This window comes from Lissotriton helveticus, chromosome 6 (assembly GCF_964261635.1).
Source record: "Lissotriton helveticus chromosome 6, aLisHel1.1, whole genome shotgun sequence".
NCBI lineage: Eukaryota > Metazoa > Chordata > Amphibia > Caudata > Salamandridae > Lissotriton > Lissotriton helveticus.
Window position 1 is genome coordinate 932,787,666 of NC_136067.1, and position 24,373 is coordinate 932,812,038.

The window sequence follows — 24,373 nt, forward strand, 5'->3', positions numbered from 1 at the left end:
ACCCCTCCAAGGGAATCCACAAACCCTGGGCGCCTTTAGAATCCCCATGATGTTGGAAGAAAAGGACGCAAATTTGGCGCGGATCCCTTATGTGGTCAAAAAGTTACAAGGGCCTAAGCGCGCACTACCCCAAAACACCAAAAAAAGCCTTAGCACAGGAGGGGGAAAAGGCCTAGCAGCGAAGGGGTTAATGTACGCCTGAGAGGGGACTAATATTTAATGGACTGAGGTGGGCTCTTTGGACAAAAAAAACTTTGTAGCTCTCTAACCATGGGCAGAATACTCTTTACACCTTGAGAGAAGAAAATAGTTTACAAAAAGAAGAGGGGAGCTCTGCTGCTCGCCTTGGCTGTAGACTATAGAGTTGGCAGTGGACAGATTCAGCAACTCAGTCATAAAACGGTACCAAGGGGCTAAAGCAGGTGCAAGTGTATTAACAGTGTTTTTTTGGCTCTAGGAAGGATGGCTAATCCTATCCATTGTCCTATAAATGTTTTTATTTAACCTGTGTCTTTAGAAATGACAAAATTAGGATATACAAAGAGGAACAAGGCATTATTAAGACTAGTGGTACTGAACAATTTGGCAAACACTTAGACTACAAGTTCAACGTATTTGCCATATCCTTGCAGTGTCCTTCCAGATACTCACTGCCTTTCCGAAGCCCCAATTCATGCGAACAATTTGCCTATGTGCTCCAATGGCATATGTACCGTTAGACACAAACCCTTACTCCAAAAACAGTGAAACAGTGGTATCATATTGTTTGGGATCAAGGACAACAAGTTTTCATTTTAATTTGGTCTTTGGGACAAGCAAGCGCAACACCCTGCAGCACAGCCCTTTGGCTGCCAGTTTACATTAAGGGCATTATCTGTAATCAAGGTAATATTTGTGTCCATATGGTAATGCTATTTGAACTTATATTTATGGTTTATTAATGCAAATTGGTACAGGTATAAAAATGTGTATGCATGCTTTCAAAATTTAATATGAAGCTACGTATTGATTAGATGCAAATATTTGCAGAAGCTTGAAAGTAACATTCACGAGTTTTAGCTTTCAAAATAAAATGTTCACAAAAAAAATGTTTAGCTAAACCTCTCTGAAAGTTTAGGTACCTTTTCTTTGAAGCATCGTCTAGGAAAATCAGTGCGACCAGTTCAAGAAGAGTATGGGAAACATGAAAATAAACAACCACTGGAGAAGCCAATAGGTCTGATATTGGTGGTCAGCCTTTTGGTTTGTCAATGCAGGTCTTGTTTTGACATGGTTTTTGTAAAACCTTATTGTTGTGGGAGCTGCCAGGCCCTCACCATTATAACAAACATTAGCAAAAAGCAACATTATTTTTTGCCTCGTAATTTCCGCAAAATATGGGGGAGTTAGATGGAGTGTTATGGACTCTCTAAGGATGATGACACTGATATTAATCCTTCTCAATAGACATACAGTGCCATGTCAATCTAAGAATTTTGCTTTTTGGAAATGTGTACACAACTGTAATTTGCCCTCACAGGACTACCAATAAATGTATTGTTATCTCACAGCCATGCTTGTATGTTTTGGAAAACAAAACAAAAAAAAAAGCAAGCATTGCAAGATTAGTCCGTGCCACTGAACACAACTACTTTGTGTGCCGATATGCTGCTTGTGAAAGAACAGAATGCGGTCACTTGTAGTGTAGACAGGATAGAGATAGACCGACAGAATTGGAACAAGAACAAAAGGAATTGGTTAGCTCAAGGCCTAGTTAGGGGCCCAATTCTTAAATGCAGTCACAAAATTGCACCCGTGGTATACGTCTTTACACTAGTGCAGATTTAAGGCTTTCGTGAGTCCACAATAATTTACAGAAGTAAGCCAGGAAACTATACTCCTACAAAATATATATGAACTGCATTTTAGCACAAGCAACTATGCATGTGTAGATTTGCTGATACAAAAATCTGTTCAGCGTTTACAAGTTCACTTTTCCTCCAACCACTTTTTTCGCCAACCCTGAAATAAGTTTAACTATTGCCCTGGTCAGCAGTAAAGTTCCAACCTTTCTCAGTATGCAGAAAGGTTAGAAAAGCTGGTGAAAACCCCTAAAACCTGCAAGTTAGTAGGTTTGCACTGACTCAAAAGCGCATTCCAACCCTGGAACTATTGCTTAACGCTACCTCCAGCGCCGGTATGTAAATCTGCGGAAAAGTGACGGGAACTGCTAGAATTCCAACCCTACTATAGATTTAGCCCCGAGAGGCTATTATCAGAGGTCTTATATAATGAGATTGCCGCCACAATTTGTTGCCGAACTACGTGGCACCAAAGGGACAAATTGATTTTTTACATGACAAGTAGATTTATAACGCAACCTCTCCCATGGATAAGTAGATACAGGACAAGGATATATTTGAAGCCGCCTGTCCCATGGACATGTAGATATTATATTAAATTCCACACCCCTGCAGTCAACTAAGATGGAATGGAAGCTACCTTACAGAAGCATATTGACAAATTTTAAACCTCGGTGCAATAACCTTATAATTACTAGAAACAAGTAATTTCAAATTGGACCAAGATCATCAACAGAATCAAAGTTGAGGAAATGGATATAGTCAAGAAGATAGTGGTTATGTATTACTAAAATTGAAGGTATAATTCACAACAATGAACTTCTGGATTTTGCAATCCTTCAAAATAGGAGGCATATTATATTTTAAGAATAAGATTTCTAACCAACCATACTCACTTAAACTTAAAGGTATCTCCTAGTTCAGTAGAATCGCCAGGTGATATTTCGAAGATACCAGAAAAGGGGTAGGGGTGACCACCATAGGCAAATTCTGAAAGACAAAAAGATACATTTGTTCAAGAGAAATTGAAGGGCTTTTTTTTCATAGTTTTGCATAAGCACATGTTAAATTACACAAGGACTTGTTTTGTTTTAGCCACTGGAGATTAAGAGATTTGCCTAGAATCACAGGATGTTAAACCGGCACCAAGACTCGAACCCGGGTACCCAGTTCCAAAGTCTGCAGCTCTTGCTGTAATTTCACATCCTCAAATTAGCTACAAAATGTTTAAAAGGTTCAGATTTATAAAAATATATCCTGTAGGCAGTGGCTTCAATGCAGAATATCTGTCTAGAAAACAGAGGACCACAATGACCATCTTCTCTATGCTACCAACCTGCCCTTCCCTTGGCTGCAAGTCTATTATGAAATCTTAAGCCTGTCTGGACGGTAAACAACCTTTACAACGCAACTTTTAGAACGCACTACCACTACAACGCATTTTTTACAACGCAAAAACTTTTACAACGCATACCATTACAACGCATGTTTTTACAACGCAAATACTTTTACAACGCATGCCATTACAACGTAAGTATTGGTAAGTATATAATTATATTTAATATTTTATATGTTTTTTTTTTTTAACGTTTTCAGTATTTGGGTAAAGGGGTATTTTTAGGGTTTAGGGTCAGTTTTCATTTTTTGGGTAAAGGGGTATTTTTAGGGTTCAGGGTCAGTTTTCAGTTTTTGGGTAAAGGGGTATTTTTAGGGTTTAGGGTCAGTTTTCAGTTTTTGGGTAAAGGGGTATTTTTAGGGTTCAGGGTCAGTTTTCAGTTTTTGGGTAAAGGGGTATTTTTAGGGTTCATGGTCAGTTTTCAGTTTTTGGGTAAAGGGGTATTTTTAGGGTTCAGGGTCAGTTTTCAGTTTTTGGGTACAGGGGTATTTTTAGGGTTCAGGGTCAGTTTTCAGTTTTTGGGTACAGGGGTATTTTTAGGGTTCAGGGACAGTTTTGGGTTTATGGGGTACAGGGGTATTTTTAGGGTTCAGGGACAGTTTTGGGTTTATGGGGTACAAGGGTATTTTTAGGGTTCAGGGACAGTTTGGGGTTTTTGTGGTACAGGGGTATTTTTAGGTTTCTGGGTTAATTTTGGTTTTTGGGGTACAGGGGTACAAGGTAAAAAAAATTAAATTAAATAAATTAAATTAAATTATATTAATTACATTTATTTTAATATAAAATATTATATACTTACCAATACTTACGTTGTAATGGTATACGTTGTAAAAGTTTTTGCGTTGTAAAAAATGCGTTGTAACGGTATGCGTTGTAAAAGTGTGCGTTGTAACGTCATACATCCGTCTGGACATAACTGAGCAACATCTCTCAATGAGGTGAAAAAGCTAACAGTACAAGTTGGCATAATGTCTCAAAAAACAGATCGTTAAAATCAATAGATCGGTCTCTAATGTGCCGACACATGCAAACACGAACATGGAAAAACGATGTGCCTTGTCTCTGTGCAACCTGTATCTGACTTTTGCTTCTAGACTTTGACCTACCTGTTTTTTTCCTCAAACTTGAACTGCTGCTATAGCACCTGCCCCACAATGCAAGTTGGTCATTAGTCTTTCTGAAGCATTGCCATTTGGTAAACCGTGTTGTAAAGGGTGGGACTTCAGTTTTTGCTGTTCAAGGTAAAAAGGACCCCTTAGGTTGGGCCAGCTTTTGACTTTCTCTTGATCACTCTTCAGTGAGGCTAAGGGCAGCCATATGCAGAAAGCTCGACCTCTTTGTGCCTTTATTGCGGGTGCTCCATGCTCAGCACTTCCCTGCTGTGAGGAGCATCACCCTACACAAAGGCCGTCTAAGGGGAGCAGCCTGGAGAACCACCCCATACCAGTTTTGAAAGCGCATTCAGTGGATCCACAACTTCAATCTGCTTTTTTATTATAAACGTGGGACCCATTGATCCATTTGTTGCTGCAGTTCAATGTTCTCTGTGAATAAGAGAGAGAGAGTGCTCCACTGAGTAGTCAGAGTACTTGCTGTGCAACCAGCGCTTGTTTCAGCCTAAGTCAGCTTCCTATAGGTGAGGCAACATAATCAGAGTTCATCCCTTGTTGCAAGAGCTGATTACCCATCCAGCACATTTCTTTTGAGGAAGCAGACTCTGTATGTTAAGTTTGACTTAAACTCAGAATTTGAAATGGTACCTCGTTTTTGCAGTAGAAAACGCTGCGCAACATGTGCCTGTCAGAAAATCTTTTAAATGGAATCATTACACTACACAGAAATAACTTTGCAGATGTAAGATGGGCACCAAAACCTGAATTAATTTAAACAATTCCTATTAATCAAGATGAATTCCAAAGCTGTGGTTTAGACCCAACATGATTCTTTGTAAACGAAGTTGTTGATTTTCTTCAGAATTGTGTAGATGGTGCCCTTGCTCTGGCATGTGAGAGTTAGCACGTTCCTATTTGGCCATAAAACTCTTAAAATCCCTGATGAGGCTTCAAATCTCCTAAACACGTTTTCTGACTTTTGATGTAACGAAGGACAAAAGACCAGCAAAACGAAGTTTATACTGTAGAATCCCCCTAGACTTTTTAATCATGCCCCTCTATTTGGAGGGAGTGAGATTGGAGAGGGTTTATGATTTATATTATGTTGCCTTCTGATTGGCTGCTAATGGTTTTTAGTTGAAACATGTGGAGAAAAATATTGATATTCAAACAAAGGCTACTGAATTGGTCTTTGCCAAAAGGTTGGAACCACGTCTTGCCTCCTCGCATTCCATTGAGGTATATAGAGCTTAAAACTAACTGACAGCACGTTATGGATTTGGAGGTAATGATACTTCGGGGGGGGGGAGGTCTGTGGGGTGGGGTCAAAGAAACATCAAACACAAATGAATTTAGGCCCAGTTCTCTGTACTTGGGGTGAATGTTTGACAATGTTCACCATTTCATCCATCAACTTTTTATGTTGCTATAGTTGCCCTAAGTGGGAAGGGTATGCCCAGACGTGGGTCATATGCTCATTATGCCATTGGATTCAAGCTAGCCAGGCTGATGAGGAGGGATACCCCAAAACCGGTCCTGGGATGCTCGTTTCCAGCCCAGGGAGGACCTGGCCTGGCAGTTCGTGCTGGACTGTTTCCATGGGGAGCAGGGTCAAGACTGATTTGCATAAGGCTAGGTCCAAACTGGAAAGCCAGTTGTCACTAGACAACTGGCTTGAATCTCGTGTGAACGAGCTTGCCCCTCTCAAGTCCCGTGTAGCTAATGGTTGCAGAGACTCAGCCCCATGGTTCACGGAAACTTAGGAAAAGCAGGAGTACATGCAAATGTCTAGAGAGAGTCTGGAGGAAGAATTTTAATCATGAGGATAAATTGGCTTATGAAGTGGCATTAAAAGCACACTACGCCAAAGTCCGACAGGAAAAAAAGAACTTTCTATCACTAAAAATTGAGAAAGCTGGGTACAGAAGTAAGGAACGGTTTAACATTGTTAAGGACTTCTCCTCCCCTTGTGCCACCACTAGTCTCTTTATCCCTACCAACGAGTGGACAATCCTAATTGCACAGTATTTCTATAGGAAGATTACCACCATTCAAACTTCACTTGGGTAAGCACCCTCCACCAAGGCAGCCACTATGGGTAAGCTTGCTCCTGCTTTATCTAACATGGGAGGAACCCTAGTACACTTTCCCCCCTTTACGCTGGAGGGCTCATTGAAGATAATGAAAACTCTAAAATCTGGTTCCCCTTGAGACCCCTTCCCCGCGAAAATACTGGCATCCATTGCAGAGGTGATTAATCCAGCGGTCAACAGGGTCTTGAACCTCTCTTTGTCAGAAGGGTTGATGCCGGACAGTTGGAAGCATGGGAAAATCCTCCCGCTTCTAAAAAAAAAAAAAAAAACTTCAGCCAACCCTTCGGTAGCTAGCAACTATAGACCAATTTCGCTGCTGCCTTTCTTCTCCAAAGTCTTGGAAAAATATGTTAACCAGGTTGTCTCGGACTTTGTCGAGACTAATCGTATATTAATCCCAACCAATCAGGGTTCCGTGCCAATTTCAGTACTGAAACAGCCCTGCTAGAAATCTCAGAATCAACTAGAACCACACTGTTTTAATACTGTTGGATCCGTCAGCTGCTTTCGATACCGTGCCCCATGCCCTTCTGTTGGACAGACTCCAGGAATGTGGCATAGGGGCACGGTCCTCCAGTGGTTCACCTCCTACCTGGATAATAGCAGGCAAACAGTTTGGTCTCCTCCTTTTGCGGCCCCTATTCTGCCACTCAATATAGGTGTACCAAAGGGTTCTATCTTGAATCCTACTCTTTTTAATGTGTTCATGGCCCCCTTAGCACTTTTAGCAGAACATTTTGGCGCTACTGTAATAGCTTACGCCGATGATTCAGGGTTCCGTGCCAATTTCAGTACTGAAACAGCCCTGCTAGAAATCTCAGAATCAACTAGAACCACACTGTTTTAATACTGTTGGATCCGTCAGCTGCTTTCGATACCGTGCCCCATGCCCTTCTGTTGGACAGACTCCAGGAATGTGGCATAGGGGCACGGTCCTCCAGTGGTTCACCTCCTACCTGGATAATAGCAGGCAAACAGTTTGGTCTCCTCCTTTTGCGGCCCCTATTCTGCCACTCAATATGGGTGTACCAAAGGGTTCTATCTTGAATCCTACTCTTTTTAATGTGTTCATGGCCCCCTTAGCACTTTTAGCAGAACATTTTGGCGCTACTGTAATAGCTTACGCCGATGATACACAATTGTTGTTCACGTGCGGCAAGAACGAGGCCCTGAACGGAAATAAGATCAACTCCTGCCTGTCAGCAGTATTTGAGTGGTTTAAACAGAATAGACTACTGTGCAATTCTGAAAAATCAGAAATCATCTTTTTTGTTCATACTCCGGGGGAAGAGTGGCGCGAATGGGGACCACATAATATGTCTCCCCTGTAAATATAGCCACAACTGTCATGAATCTCGGGGTGAAAATGGACACAGACATGAAGTCCCAGGTCCAGGCGGTGTCAGGCACATATTTTGTGCCTACTGAAAATGTTGAGACATTTTCTCCCATTGCTCCCAGTTTCCCACAGGAAAACAGTGGTCCAGGCTCCGATTCTGTCCCGACTGGATTTGTCATGTATTCCTATAGGTTCTGAATCAATCCCCCTATTCCTGACCCTATTCTGGTTAAACTAACTATCAAGTTAACTAATAGTCAGCCCATGAGGCAAGAAAAGCCCCCATGATGCAGATACCGTTATCTGACGCAGTCACACTACGGCACAGGAACGTGTTATCTGATTAGGTCATAACGCTTGAGATCTAATTAGACAAGCGACATTCCTCCAGCCCCTGATAAGGCATACGACGTTCTCATAACAAATCAAACCTATGACAACCTGGAAAATCCGTGCGGCCATTGTTTTGATTTCACAGAGAACTTTAGTAAAGAATGTGCTAACGAGCAAGTCGTATGACATCTTTATTGACGTATCTATGTCCATCCTTACGTCAATCTCGGCACCTTTAAGGTATAAATATTGCCGATCTTGCCCTATGCAAACACACGCGTGGTGACGAGACGGAGCAGCCACACTTGCCGAAGCCGAGAGCAGGAGCAGACCCCGCTGGCAGCAGCCCCGCCTTCCTGACGCGCTGAGAGACGCGCTGCTATCTCAAGCCGAGAGACCCAGCACCGGCGCTTCTGGGCAGCCCTCGCAGGCAGCCTGGAATATCGAGAGCAGAGAAAGAGATACCATTCCTCATTCATCCTAACTTCCAGGTACAGAACTGAATAACCCCTCACAGAGAATTCTTTAGTTATTCACTTGGCAAAAACAAACTTAACTTAAACTGTAACTTTCTATTCCCGCCCACGCATTAGACTTAGGTCAGGTACACGGGGTAGGCGTATTTAGAAACACCAGTTGAGTACGTTTAGTCAAATGTATATGTGTATGTAAATATATTTTAATCATTTTAAACATCATATGGCTCAGAAACCATATCAATGTTTTTACAGTATTATTTTATACTATTGCTTTTAATGTATGCACTTTACTTAACTATAAGTATTGCAATAATATCGATCCATTTCTCTTGTACGAGAAAAGAGACTGATCAATAAATAACACCTTTTTATTGAACACGCCCGTCTCTTCCTTTTCTCTACAATCTGATGAGACTAAGAATGCACGTACTGACTGAGTAAAATAATTGCCTTGTGCTCACACGACTCTCGAGATTGACTCTTGATTAGGGGAGAGCAAAGTTGTCATGTTCTATGGTTGTCAGAAACTAAATCCCTTCTTGTCTAATCAGGGAAGTTAATTCCTCCTTGAACATTCGAGAAAGTTTCTAGCGAACTCTGAGCTACGCTGGCAAACCCAAAACTTTAAGTCTAGTATCGACAGTAGTAGACCTAGTTAACGTCTGGTCTAGGCCTTTACTGCTGTAGGTATTATTCCAATGCGCAGAGCCTATTGGGAAAATAGGAACTACACTACATGGCGCCCAACGCGTTTGGAAAGGGCGATAAAACTAACGTAAGACATTTAGAGTAACTCAGTCGTGCTTTCTCACTCAGACCCCTTTTCCCAAATACTCCAAAGACGTCTGGAGTGGGTGAAAGGTAATATCCTCCAAAACCTCGCAGGAGGGAACTCCTATGTAAGGTTCTTGGTTTAGTCAACGTTGAAGGATACACTGTTCCAAAATATTGTGCATCTAATCTTTATTCCATTGAGAAACCTGATCTGCAAATAAACAAAATAACCTTTCTAACAGTAAAATGTCAGAAAGTGATGAACAAAGAGAGGCAGTTAGATTAGCAACTGAAATCGCAGATGCTGATGCTACCATGCAAGCAGCAGACGCGGATATAATACTCATTCCGGTCATCAAAAGAAAATCTATAACTCTAAAACTTATAGAAAATGGACTGACACCTAGAGGTGGCACAGTCATATTCGTAATTGAGGCACACGAATATCGGCAGACAGAGGTATACTATTCATGGATAAATTTTCCAGCAGCAAATGCTGTAACAAAGTACTTCCACTATTACAAAATAGAGGAACCTCCTAATGAGTACACTCCTTTCGAGGAGGTGGAAGTACCACTCAAATTCCAAGAGCATTTGCTCTTATTTGATGGCGCCCTAAAACATAACAATCACATTACAAGGCTCGGTCCTTTAGGTAGACCAGGAGCAACGTGGCCGGTCTTGGCCGGATACACACCACACCCAGACAGACATCGAAGGAATGTCTACAGGAGAGCTGTTAATACAGCTAAAACAATTACTAAAAATTCATTGACAATTAGTTCAGTATGTAATGCGGACTTCAACAATTCAGCCAGCGATTAAACTTCCACAGCTGACCCCTCACCAGGGGAACACAAATAAAATTACACCACAGAACATCCAATCCTGCCTAGGTAAAGTTCCGGCTAAACGGGAACAGATACCATTCTGGTTGGCACAGAAAATCACCCAAATAGAGGCGGTGTTTCCTGACACCACCTCGATAGAAAAACACAGGATTCTGACTATATGTCTCCCAATGGGAATCGCACCACACATAGAGGACTGTGACACTTGGGGTACAGTCTTTGCTTCCATCTACACAAAAACGCACGGTGTTCCATCCATTTCGGTGATACCAGATGTGCTAAAACAAATTCAAGATGAATACGGTCCAGAACCAGCTTTAACTCTTGGTATGAAATTACTGAAAGACTTCAAGCAGGTCTCGGCTATATTATTAGCCAACATAAAAGGTGAAGCAGCAAACGTGGCAATCCGCCAGAGGTTAAAAGAGACAGATATAGCAGACCAACCAGCTGAAATTGCCAGAATCATAGAAAAATCCTATGAGGAGCTAGGTAGAGACAGTTTAGGTGGAATACCAGTAAAACCGCAACTGACTGAAAGTCCAGAAAAAATATTTTTTAATAATAATTCACCAAAAAAGAACTGGGATGGAAACAAACAATCCAATCCAAAAGAAAAGAAACTCCAGTCCCGAGGAAGGTCTCCTAGGCGAAGGGAGAAATCTCCAAACCGAAGACAGAGGTCACCGCAGAGTGACCCCTCTGGGAATAGATATAACCTTAGAAATAGGGATAATATTAAAAAACCTGATAGATATCAAGACATTGATACACGTCCCTCTCAATCTTTTCAGAATTCCTCGCAGAAATCGGAAAGAAGAGGACGATCAGAACAAAGAGAAGAGCACGCCAAGTCCAAAGACAAGTAACCTGCTCAACTAAAAAAGAAATTACAATTTCCAAAAAAGAAGGTAGCCAGTATCAAGGTAGTTAAAAATGCCGAGAATACTGAGGACACAACTGAAAACCGGAGAATGGGCTCAGACAATGCTAGACAGCACAGCAGAGGTGAGCATAGCTCGCAAAGTCCTTATGAATCATCTGGAGACAGTGGACACGAATGAATACCTTCAAGTGGAAACTGCAGACACCAGAGTTAGCAAGCCCCACAAGATATACGAGATAACATTACGTATAGAGGGAGATAAGACTAGGAAAATAAGGGGACTATTTTGGGATAACCTCTCCAAGGGCTATGATATCCTTCTAGCTGAAAAAGACTGGCCACCAGAGTTTGTCAGGGAGTGCCCTCATGGCGAAGAAGTAATTATGCCTGCCTTCTCGAATCAAATCCCGATTCATAAAAAATACACACTTGCTAGAAAGTGGGCAGTGGCCTTAGCACCTGCTTTATATAAAAATCATGTAGGATGGGATGAGGATTCTCCTCCTCACAAAATCCAGTTAAAATCACAACCTACTGCACAAAGGCAGTACCCAATTAAGCAAGAAGCTAAAAAACAAGTAAATGAAATACTAGATCAGCTAGAATACCAGGGGGTGATTGAAACTGGCACCTCACAAATGAACAACCCTTTGTTTCCGGTCTCCAAACCAGACAATTCATATCGTCTAGTTTTGGATTACCGACACCTTAACACATGTTGCAAAGCCTTTGCAGTGCAAAACTCACACAGTGCTGCACTAATGAATAACATAGTGCGCAAAAAATACAAAACAACCTTGGACATCTCCAATGGATTCTTTTGTCAAAACATAGCACCAGAGAGCAGATATTTAACTGCATTCTCAGTAAATGGCACTCAAAAACAATTCTGTCGGTTAGCCCAGGGGTACAAGAACAGCCCGGGGGTATTCTCAGCGAGAGTAACAGAATTACTACAGCTATATGATAATGAAGCATTATCTTATGTCGATGACATTTACTTAACAGATGATGACTTGGATACTCACTTGAAAAGAGTGAACACCATAATACTTGGGTTCGCAGCAGAGGGTTACAAATTCAACTTTAAAAAATCCAGAATTGCCCATCTGACAGTCCTATTCTTAGGATATGAGTTATCAAGTGAAGGTAAAAGCCTGGCAGACAATTTCCTAGAGAAATGTGCCGTACTCCAAGCTCCTAAAACACTAAAAAACCTACAGTCAATTCTAGGCTTCCTAAATTTCGGAAGAACATACATTGCAAATTACGCAGAAAGGGTCAAACCCCTTTATGATCTAATTTAACCAGACTTTAAAAGATCCAATTGGACTCAAACACACACGGAAATTTTGAGATCCTTACAAACAGACATGCTAATTAAAACAAAATTAGAAACACGTGATAACACACGCAATCTTGTGATTCGAGTCATCCCAGGGAGATGCGGATTCACATACCTGACTTCTAATGAAGGAGAAAAGGTACCAATTGCATTCAAATCACACTTGTACACAGAAGCTGAACAGAAATTCAGTAATACAGAAAAAATCATTCGCGCAGTTCAAACCGCAATAGCTAGAGAAAAAGACATAGCTGACGGTAGACATATCACAGTCAGAACAGCAGAATCAGCCTTTGAGGCACTAACACCGTGTAATTTACCAACAACAACATTGAATCCGGAATGGATACAATGGGTGAATTCAATCACAACGGACAAAGTATACTACTACTTTGATCCAGAACTAGAAGAATTAAAAAATCTAAAGTATGAAAAGACGTATCCTCTGCCAATCGACATTCTGCCTCTACGACATTACGCCTGTGTAATCTATACAGACGGACATGCTCAACCCTCCGTTTGGGGAGAACATGCATACAACCCCACATGTGAGATTACAAAAGAAGTGTGGCGCGGAGGTAAACTAAGACCTCTATTAACAAAATCGCACTCAGTAGAAACTAATTCAGAACAACAAACTGAAATAATAGCTTTGAAAATGGCGCTAGATAATGCGGATCGCGAATTCCCGACACTTATAGTGTCAGATTCATATTACTGCGTCAAAGCATATAACAAGGATTTGCAGACATGGATTCAGAACGGTTACAAAGATGACACAGATGCACCAATAAAGCAGAAACTGCTCTGGGAACAAATAGCTCTTTTACAAAAAGAACTACCAAAGACTCACGTGACTCACTCACTGAGTCATCAGCGTGATGGCGTTCACGTTGTAGGGAATTCATTGGCTGAAACAGCCGCAGCGGCAGCCACTATACCGGCTCCCGTAGATCGAAAAAAGCGTACATTAAAATACATTGACGGTGAAACAATGCTGGCGGTGAAAACGTCATCAAAAGGCGACTGCTCAGCGTTACCGATCAACTATCCACTCTATTATACATACATAATCGATGCAAACTCCGTCCCTTTTGCTCGAATCCCTGGAGTGGGGGATAGAGTGATTCCAAACATGGACAGGAGAAGCTTGTTAATCGCAGACGCACATATGGGCGAGGGTCTCAGACACCTCAAACTGAAAGATTCTCTGGAAGAAATACAATCACGGTACTGGTGGCCAGGCATGAGCCTGCATTACACCATGTTTGTAAAAAACTGCCCAAACTGCAACAGAGATCGCAGTGGGGAGAGAAACAGTTTAATACCTCGTCGTATCAAGGCAGATAATATCACCAGTAAAAAGCAGGGCTTGCGATTAACATATACAGGCTAGTTTCCACTTATAATGTCGATCCTCAGCACTCGGCTGACGTCCGGACTGTTATACAAAGATTTGCGAGTCTAAATGGCATATACGCTAAGAGCATGTTACGTTTGACCATTGTTTTCACTCAAGCCCACCAGCCTGGGGGGAAACATGGCCGAATGAGCACAGTCCAGCGGGAATCTTCTCACTTCCTTCCTGAGGGTACGGGATGGTGTAAAGAAAAAACCAAGGCAGAAAGCAATCTATAATGGAAAGGATATTAGGTTCGGGAGCTGGGTGGGTCAAACATCTAATAAGTGTCCAACGTAGTCTAAATAACTTGCCAAGAAATTCTCTGAAGGGATTCAGTATGTACGAATTATTATTTGGAACTAGAATGATAATCTCTGACCTTGATAGTCAGACTTCAGTGGTTAAAGAAAAAAGCTTTGATGTCAAAGACCGTTTGGCTATTTTGCAGGACTTAAACAAAACAAGAAAAGACCTGAGCAACATACAGTTGAAACAACAGCCAACAACCACTGAAGAACCACCACCTGTCCCAGCAAGACCTGTCTGGATTCCAAAAGTCGGGGATCTAGTCAGGGAGAGGATCGCGGTAAAGAAGGAATTTGGGCCTTCTTACAGAAAAGCAGTTCCTGTCTTGTCTGTCAACGGGACAAGATCAGTTGTACTACCGCCACTTGCTGGTAAAAAGGAGAACAGAGTTGTATCCATCGATCTGGTAAAACCACAACATGTGGCCGATAACAAACAGTAGGCCAAGTGGACTCCCAATAAGTAGCAGAACACCAAGGTTTGCTACCAGTACAGAGGTCCTAACAAAGAGGCTCATCACATTCGACACGCCTACAGAAGAACAAGAAGGACTATGCAACAATGCAATAGAACTCAGACCTCTGACAACCCAAATAAAAACATTTAGCTGAGACACACCAATCTACAATGAAGTACCAAATGACAATGCAAGAAACAAAAATCCTGAAGCAATTGGAACAATTGACAGAACTGCATCCGGGTACTTCATCAACTTCGATGATTCCTCTGAAGGCTTCAGTGAATCAAAGACACAGCCATCATCAAAATCCTTTAAAGACAAAGCTAAGGAACTTTTGAACCAACTGAAAGAAACATATCTGATTTCTCCATGGATTGAATTTTGGGTGGGTTTTGGTGCATTTATCCTCATACTTTGGCTCATCATGGTATTTACTTTGGGACGCTTCATTGAGGGAAAATATGCTAAAATGGACACAGCAAGCCAGAACATCAACTTGGTCCTCAAACCACACACATCTTCACACGTCGAGAAAAGAGAACTTTCTTCAGCCAACTTCACAGCCAATCCGATACCTGGTGGGGTAGCATGGGACAACACTGACTATGAAATTTATGGTCCGGTCGAGATCCTGAAATATCCACACCAAATCAAGATCTCCTTGAGTGACTTTGCAAAACCAAACTCATTTGCTGATGATTGGGACTTCGAAAGCATTAACAACATGATGTCTGATCTAGTAATGTCTGCTACATTTAAAAAACACGATTATTTGCAAGGTTCTACAAATTATGATAGTATGTATTGCTATAACCACTATGGTAATCATTTTTTGCATAAATCTGCACAACCTAGAAATGTTTTAAATTATAATCAATGGGAACATTGTTCAACACCTCCAAAAGGGAGCTCAAGAACTGTTTACGACAAATATTCATATTTTTCAGGTTTTAACACAAGTAATGCTGAAACATTTTATTATAAATTGTCAAACAAGACAGGGATGAAAACCATGATAACCAACACAAAGTTGATATATTCAGATTCATTCTTCGAAAAAATGAATACTTTTGGATTTGATTATTGGGACAAAAATGTTGATTTGAAAAGTGTTTGGGGTACAAAAGATTGGCAAGTACAGGGTATAGAAGCTTTGTTTAGAGCCTGCATGATCCCAGAACAAATGATATTTTTAAATGACACTGTTCAACAAACCACCTGTCTTGGCTTAGCCAAAATCAAAGATTTAAATAAACCGTCTATTCCAAAGCCAATAATGTTTAGCAATAACTCTGATACAGATGAAGAGATAGACGTAAACCATATATTAAACCAAAACAGAACACATCCTGATTGGAAACAATGGTTGATCTGGCCCACAGATACAAATAACTGTCAAGATAGATTCCTGAATAAAACACAGGGTTTCAAAATGACCAGGCCAGACCCTAGATATCCCCAAAGACATCACCCAGGGATAATAACAACCTACAGTGTGGGCAAATTATGCCTTCAATGGCTACAAACTTCCACACTGCCCGAAATTAAGCAACACCTAACTTTACTTACTGATGGTGCTGACTTGCGTGATTTCATAATGGGACCACGCAAACAGCGTCAAAAGCGTTTCATAGCAGCCTCTGTATATGCAGCATACAATGAGGCCTGTAAGGTTACTCAAATTGAAACAGCAGAGAGAATACGGGAAATTGACCGTATTAATTTGGAAAAATCACTTTCTGTAGTGGACAATGGGTTAATGACTCTGTCCTCCAGAATTTTTTCTTTGGACAGCATTGTGTCGTCAGCAATCGATATATTATCGCAAGACTTACTGTTATTACAACATGGTCAGTCACAATTGCGTTCTATTGTACAGCTTGGCTGGACGTTGCAAAATCTGCGTTCAGGCTATGTGCCTTGGCGTTTAATCAACACAACGTCACTATTCCAAATCTTTAACCTTACTGATAGACAAATCGGTATGGCGCAAAAGGGTGCTGATTATACAATCTTGAGCATTGAAAAACTAGAAAGATTACCAATGACAATGTCAGAACGACCTGTCAGTGAATGGATAATCCACGGAATCATAAATATTCCAATCTCAACCTTCAGGTTTCAATACTGCCAAAAATATATACAGGCTGGCATGTACGAGAAATTGGGAAACGGGTACCTTAAAACAACTTGGAACCTGCCCTATTCACATGCATGTGTCAGTAATAAAGGACAGAAAGTGTTTCTTAGTGGCAACAATTGTGCTATGTCACTAAGCGGCACGCTTCTGTGTAACGGAATTAGTTTGCATGGAGCCTGTGAAGGGAATTCATACAACCTTTCATGTCACCAGCAAGGCGCACCTGCAACTGAAATAGAACCATTCTTTCAAAGACTCTATAATGGGAGTTACATTCTTATTGTAGACCGCAGATGTTGTAGTCTTATGCCCGGGACTCCTTATCTAGTCACTACGACGGCGAAGGTCAAGTGCTGTGGACGTTCTTTATTCCCCAGCTCCTTTCCAGACAGGGAGGCAAGGGCATGGCCCAGTTTGAAAATTACTTCTATTCGAATAGATACTTTAAGCAGAATGAAAACAGTGCTTCTTCAGACGCCGACAAGGCTCACGTCATCAAAAGAAACGTATGATCTACAAGTCGCAAGGACGACTGCAGAGATACATACATTATTATCAACTAATTCCCCCGTACATTTCGCGGAAATCCTGAGCGAAATCTTAAATATTTCTGATACCACTGGGGTCTCAAAGGTATTTAAGACAGTATTTTCGATGGCATTAACACCATTCAAAGCCATACTGGGTATTTTTCCAGATTTCGTCCATTCGATTTTTGGCGGACTTCCCCTGATCCTGGGACTAATTGCAGGAATCCTATTCTTAGTCCTTATTTTTCGTTATGGCAACCCATGTCACAGATCAAACTCTCACGACAATGGAAGAAACGATCCTAGCCATTGGATACCGGGACCGGATATCAAAAATCCTGGGACTATCCCGGCTTAGAGACCTGAACATGACTTGGTTTCTATCATTTCGACCAATGTGGCAAAGATGTGTTTTACCTGTATTGAGATGTCTGCTATGCGGAGAAGAATGCGTGTTAGACACCTGTCTGACGCTACAATCGGATGCGCCAATGGATGCGGATACATTGTTGGTTCCTACCAAGGTTCACGCTTTGTGCTGCCCTCAAAGGCTGCCAATCCTGATGACGGCATTCCTGGAATCTTCACCACTACGATTGAAGAGTAGTGAAGTTCAAGATGAAAGCAGCATTGAACAGGTACGACCTTCTGTCAGCAATGCGATACAGAATGTCAATGCAGACAATCATGCGCACGAATGCATGGTTACCCCTATTTCCGACTTAGTGGAACTTTCCCATGAAGCTGTTGACAGTTTTTTCGAAAGCCTTAATGATATGATGTTCTCTCCGGAACAGAAATAGAGACTTTTGAGCAAGCTCGCACACGGCGTTCCCTGAATTCGGCCTTCAACTTTAAAAATAAAGTCACATGAACAATTCTTCCCACCAGTTCACGGACAACAATTTTTTAGCAGCCCCAAATTATTTTTCACAAATTTTTCGGGACACTTATCTTCTGCTTAAAGTAAGAAACTATTCCTAGAGAACTAAGATTTCTATTTTTAGATACTTTATGAACTTTAGTTGCCCGCTGGGATGTTCACAAATATTTTATTATGTGATGAAATGGTCTCGAACTTTCTTTCTGTATAGCCATATTAAGAGCCATTTCATGTGTATTTCTCATATACCAAATAAGCAATAATGTCTACAAATGCGTAGCATAGCTTAAGTGCATACAATATATATGACTGCAATTTTTCAGTATATTTGAAAATTTCAAAATGCTTTAATGTATTTTGGGGTGGTAAGGTATACACTATACTCTATAGTATGTTGTACTATGTTATACTATGCATAGATTAGTAAATATGACCATAGTTAGCGTGGAGTGGGTGTCATGTATTCCTATAGGTTCTGAATCAATCCCCCTATTCCTGACCCTATTCTGGTTAAACTAACTATCAAGTTAACTAACAGTCAGCCCATGAGGCAAGAAAAGCCGCCATGATGCAGATACCGTTATCTGACGCAGTCACACTACGGCACAGGAACGTGTTATCTGATTAGGTCATAACGCTTGAGATCTAATTAGACAAGCGACATTCCTCCAGCCCCTGATAAGGCATACGACGTTCTCATAACAAATCAAACCTATGACAACCTGGAAAATCCGTGCGGCCATTGTTTTGATTTCACAGAGAACTTTAGTAAAGAATGTGCTAACGAGCAAGTCGTATGACATCTTTATTGACGTATCTATGTCCATCCTTACGTCAATCTCGGCACCTTTAAGGTATAAATATTGCCGATCTTGCCCTATGCAAACACACGCGTGGTGACGAGACGGAGCAGCCACACTTGCCGAAGCCGAGAGCAGGAGCAGACCCCGCTGGCAGCAGCCCCGCCTTCCTGACGCGCTGAGAGACGCGCTGCTATCTCAAGCCGAGAGACCCAGCACCGGCGCTTCTGGGCAGCCCTCGCAGGCAGCCTGGAATATCGAGAGCAGAGAAAGAGATACCATTCCTCATTCATCCTAACTTCCAGGTACAGAACTGAATAACCCCTCACAGAGAATTCTTTAGTTATTCACTTGGCAAAAACAAACTTAACTTAAACTGTAACTTTCTATTCCCGCCCACGCATTAGACTTAGGTCAGGTACACGGGGTAGGCGTATTTAGAAACACCAGTTGAGTACGTTTAGTCAAATGTATATGTGTATGTAAATATATTTTAATCATTTTAAACATCATATGGCTCAGAAACCATATCAATGTTTTTACAGTATTATTTTATACTATTGCTTTTAATGTATGCACTTTACTTAACTATAAGTATTGCAATAATATCGATCCATTTCTCTTGTACGAGAAAAGAGACTGATCAATAAATAACACCTTTTTATTGAACACGCCCGTCTCTTCCTTTTCTCTACAATCTGATGAGACTAAGAATGCACGTACTGACTGAGTAAAATAATTGCCTTGTGCTCACACGACTCTCGAGATTGACTCTTGATTAGGGGAGAGCAAAGTTGTCATGTTCTATGGTTGTCAGAAACTAAATCCCTTCTTGTCTAATCAGGGAAGTTAATTCCTCCTTGAACATTCGAGAAAGTTTCTAGCGAACTCTGAGCTACGCTGGCAAACCCAAAACTTAAGTCTAGTATCGACAGTAGTAGACCTAGTTAACGTCTGGTCTAGGCCTTTACTGCTGTAGGTATTATTCCAATGCGCAGAGCCTATTGGGAAAATAGGAACTACACTACAGATTATGTGAATGTTCTTTACGTGGGTCTTCCTGATTATCTTCTTAACCGTCTACAAGTAGTGCAATATGCAGCTGCTAGAGCCATAATCATAGTGGACCTCAAGACACACATGAACCCCTTCTGAGGTCTTTGCACTGGCTTTCTGTATGGAAGATGACAAACTTCAAAGCCCTGGTGCTGGCTTATAAGGCCTTTCATAACATGGGGGCCTTATATTTGAGAAATAGAGGTCAACACTATGTTCCATCCAGAAACCAGAGATCCTCGAACCAGCTGCTTTCGCGGACTCCCAGGTTCACACGTTCTCGCCAGGGCGGGCGCTCTTTTCAGGTGGTAGCCTCTCGGATGTGGAACAACTTGTCGCCAGCCCTTCGTCAAGCCCAGGACTTATCAACTTCAGACGGAGATTACAAACTTGGCTTTCCTCACAATAAGTCAACTGCCCTGTGTTGTACTGCTCTGCACTGCTACTGGTTCTCATTTTTTCCCCAGCGCCGGGATACTCCAGGGAGTAGCCGTGCGCTTTATAAGTGCCCAGTAACATGGCGATTAAAAAAACGCTGGATTTAGGCGCAGATCTTTGTAATGGGGGTGATCGTTTGATAATGTTTAGCATTCTGTCCATCTTTTTGGTTTTTATGTGTTGCTAAACTTCTGCACATACAGTTTAGAATGGGTATTCGCCCCTGGCTACCTTTACCTCCAAATGGCCAACTGAACTAATTAAACAGATAGACTGTTTGTTGTTTTGCCCACTTGTTTGTAAACATCAGTTAAAATAGACTGTTTCATTACATAGGAATATGGCCATAAGGAATTATCAGACAGTGAACTACATTTTTAAGTTGGATACATCTAATCATATAATTGTTGCTGTATTCTGCTTCATCGTTCTGACATGGAAAGTAGGGCTAAATTGTCTGACAATTGTCTGACAACTGGTCCATGAAGAATATTTCATGGTTTACTGCCTAATACTAGTACTGAAGGTAGTGACTTTCAAAGGGCCTGGACACTCTGCATTTTATGCTCTTTATTAGGAGAGGTGTGGCGCGGCCAGAGCAGCTGACTGCAGAACACAGGGCGCACGGTTCCCTCCCTGTTATCAGCTCAGCATCATGTGACTCTAGGCAATAGCTCACTTAATCTCCCTGATGGCCTACAGCGCCTTATAACCCTTAAGGGGTGGTGAAACGTTTGTGCTTTACAAATAGGAATTATTCTTATTACTACTATTATGGATTTTAAGGACACACCTCACATCCAATAGACTTTTCTTTCAGTTCTGTTTTTGATTAGGTCTAATGACATTGTATATTTTTAATTTTTAAGCAATGTTTGATATGCTGTATTTTTTGTTCTGAATGTTTATATATTTTTATGATGTGAATATTTTAGGAATATACACTTGAAATAAACCATTTTCAAATCGAACCAAAGGGGAAACTGCTTTTACATGTTTGACAAAAGAGTATGAAAAGGAGAGTCAGAATTAAGACAAAGGGTAGACAGCAGCACTAATTTAAGAATTTGAACAAAAGATGTAGGAGTAGAAGAACTGAATATGGAATAATAGGAGGCATAAGGTGGCCTAGGAGAACTGAGCAGGAGGATGAGAAATCAAAGTTACAAATGTCTACCTCTTGCATGGTCATCAAAACACACGTATTACCTTCCTGAACGGGGTCCTCGATTTGGAGGTTATCTGGGTTTTTTAGCAAAGCATTTGAGCCTCTGTATTCTTTCCAATGAGAAACTGCTTTAATTGAGGGTAACTGGACTGACCCCAAAGAGTTCCCAGATAGAGGCAATCTCAGCTTTAGAATCAACACAGATATGTGCTAACATGGAAAAAGTGAGTCAGAAGTATTTCAAGTTGAATAAACTCATGCAGGGAAAACCCAACCCCCATGTAAACCTGCAAGTAAGTCCTATAAATTGTATTGCCTTGGAAGTCTTCAGCAAGGAATTAGAAACACCGGCTTATTACTCAAGTAAAGAGGCAACCAAAGAGGCCAGGTGAGCCAACTGTCCAAATACAGGAAGATGTAAAAATCCTAATACTCGAAGAATGAGGCCACCAAGTCCAAAATCTTGGAGAAGACATGCACGCCTGAATTGCTGCCAATGGGAGAATAGTGATGTACTGGCGAGGAATATTTCTTACACCAAACCTAAGGAACTGGTGGTAAATAGACCGCTCCCAATTAGAGCGAATCCCTTTTAAATAGCAATTTTAGAATGCAAGTTACTGTAAGACTTTTGAACTTTTAGCAGGCAAAAACCTGCAGATCTGGAGATATAAACTTGCTTTCAGATATCCCGAATGAGGGGACTATTAAGTATATTGTGTCCATTGGAAGAAAACTCTTAATGACTGTCCGCAAACCAGGAATTGATACTGAATTTGCCAAAATATTAGAAAACAAATTATCACCAACCGGACCCTCAGATACAAACTGAAGTATAAAATACTGGAATCATTTGGCTGTCAATTCACCAAACCTACATCCATCTGCTTCTTTTCAACATTCATTTAGATTGAATGTGCGTATGTGTTGTCTAATGAAATAGTGATACACTAAAATTATTTCAGATCAGTTAGAGGGACCTGAGGCATACAATTATACTGATGCCCATCCCACAGTGCACCAAGCTGCAGACTATACAAATGCCATCAAGCATATAATAAACAGATGCACTGGTTCACTCCTAGTTCTAGACAAATATTAGCTCTCCTTCTCCTTCGTCATAGTTCATCCAGGCCACTGTCATGATTGCACAAGCTACCTTGAAATTCATGGATTTCTTGAAGATAAAGGAAATTTAGCCTAGAAAAAGATGTGTTGATTTGAATACGATGCATTAGTTGTCATGGTTCTGTAGACTACACTGTTCGTATTTTGAAAGCCTAAGAGGTACCCTCTTTCTTACACAACATTTTCTCCTTCCCCAAGTCTATGCTCGTCTGGGTCCCTCTCTAGATGAAAATCTTCTCCTACCATCAGCACGCCTCCGAAAAGGTGCTTACATCTTTAATCAATTACAAGTAATCAAGTTGCCCACGCTGGGGAACAGTATGTTACAAAGAACCAGTCAGCGGATGTGCAAATGGTATTTAATGTCCATCTTTGTCTGGCGTAATCTCATCATGGAAGTAGGCATAATTCAAAAATGATATCCACTCCCGTTTTCTTTGTGCACTCAACATTTGATAAACTTACTTTATTAGATCACTGTTCAAGAATATTGCTCTAGAAAGTGTCAGCCAAAACTCCAGAAGAAAAAGAATAATCAGTCTACATTTCTGAAGTCTTTCATTAGGAATCTCTTTACATGGAAGTTAAAAAACAATGCAATTGGGAGTAACCATGCATGCCTCACTGTGCCTGTTCACCCATGTTCCTGGGTATTTATCTCAGTCAAACTCCCACAACAAAGTTGCAGCTGTCTCAAAACACTATGATTCCATTCATACGTCCCCAACCTATAACTCCCCCATACCACTGTCCCCTGAAAGAACACAATATGAAACTAAGTTATATAGTTAACATTTGCTATGGCCCTCTTCTTTTTCTGTGAAATCAGAACTAAAATCATTTCCTTCTTGGTTATGTAGACTCAAACTGTGAATTAGATAGCAAGCACCAGACACAAAATAAAACTCATTGGGGATTTTAAGTAACATTACCAGAGGATCTGAACAGAGGAGTCTGCCTAGTTTACGAACAGAAAGAATGTGAGGTTATCATAAACTAAATGAGTGCCACTGGAGCCAAACTGCAAATCACTGATGAGCCCAACCAGACAGAAACCAGTCTTGATTTGGCAGTTTTGGTTGGACTGCTCCTATTGGAGCAGGACCAAGACTGATTAGCATAAAGCTGGTTCCATTCTAAGGTGGCATCGTGAACAAAATAATGAAGGAATGGGGGCCGAATGCTTACCAATGGCTGAGATTACTTCAAGCATTCCACCCAACATTGTTTTGTTGGATTCCGACTTTCCGCAGTATTTTGCCAGACCAGTGGACTGGGCAGGTCAGGAAGAACATTTTTTGAGCTATGTCAAACATGCTATAGTCAGTAACAATGAGGAAGATTTAAAACCAATATGGGCATTTTCAGAGGCATCCAGTCAGAAGTTCTATTTTACCCACCAAAAGTTACTGTATGCTCAGCATGCTCACACAAAACCCGAAACATTTGAAAGCTGTGCACTATTCTCTTGGTTCTTCTGAAACTGAAGCAGAATAACCACAATTCAGCAACACTCAAACTGATTATTATAGCTGAAACTATAGAATTTAAGACTACTGCTAGTATCTATCTCAGAGAACCACTAATATATTCAATACAATATCCAATTATTA

General features: G+C 41.1%; 1 protein-coding gene across 3 annotated transcripts in view; it reads right to left on the reverse strand.

Moving 5' to 3' along the window:
- DESI2 (desumoylating isopeptidase 2) overlaps positions 1-24,373 on the reverse strand; it is a 226,982-nt gene that overhangs the window by 132,483 nt on the left and 70,126 nt on the right. For all 3 annotated transcript variants that reach the window (XM_078648579.1, XM_078648578.1, XM_078648577.1), the window contains exon 3: positions 2,738-2,831. In XM_078648579.1, the coding sequence (XP_078504705.1) occupies positions 2,738-2,831 (94 nt within the window). The remainder of the gene's footprint in view (positions 1-2,737; positions 2,832-24,373) is intronic.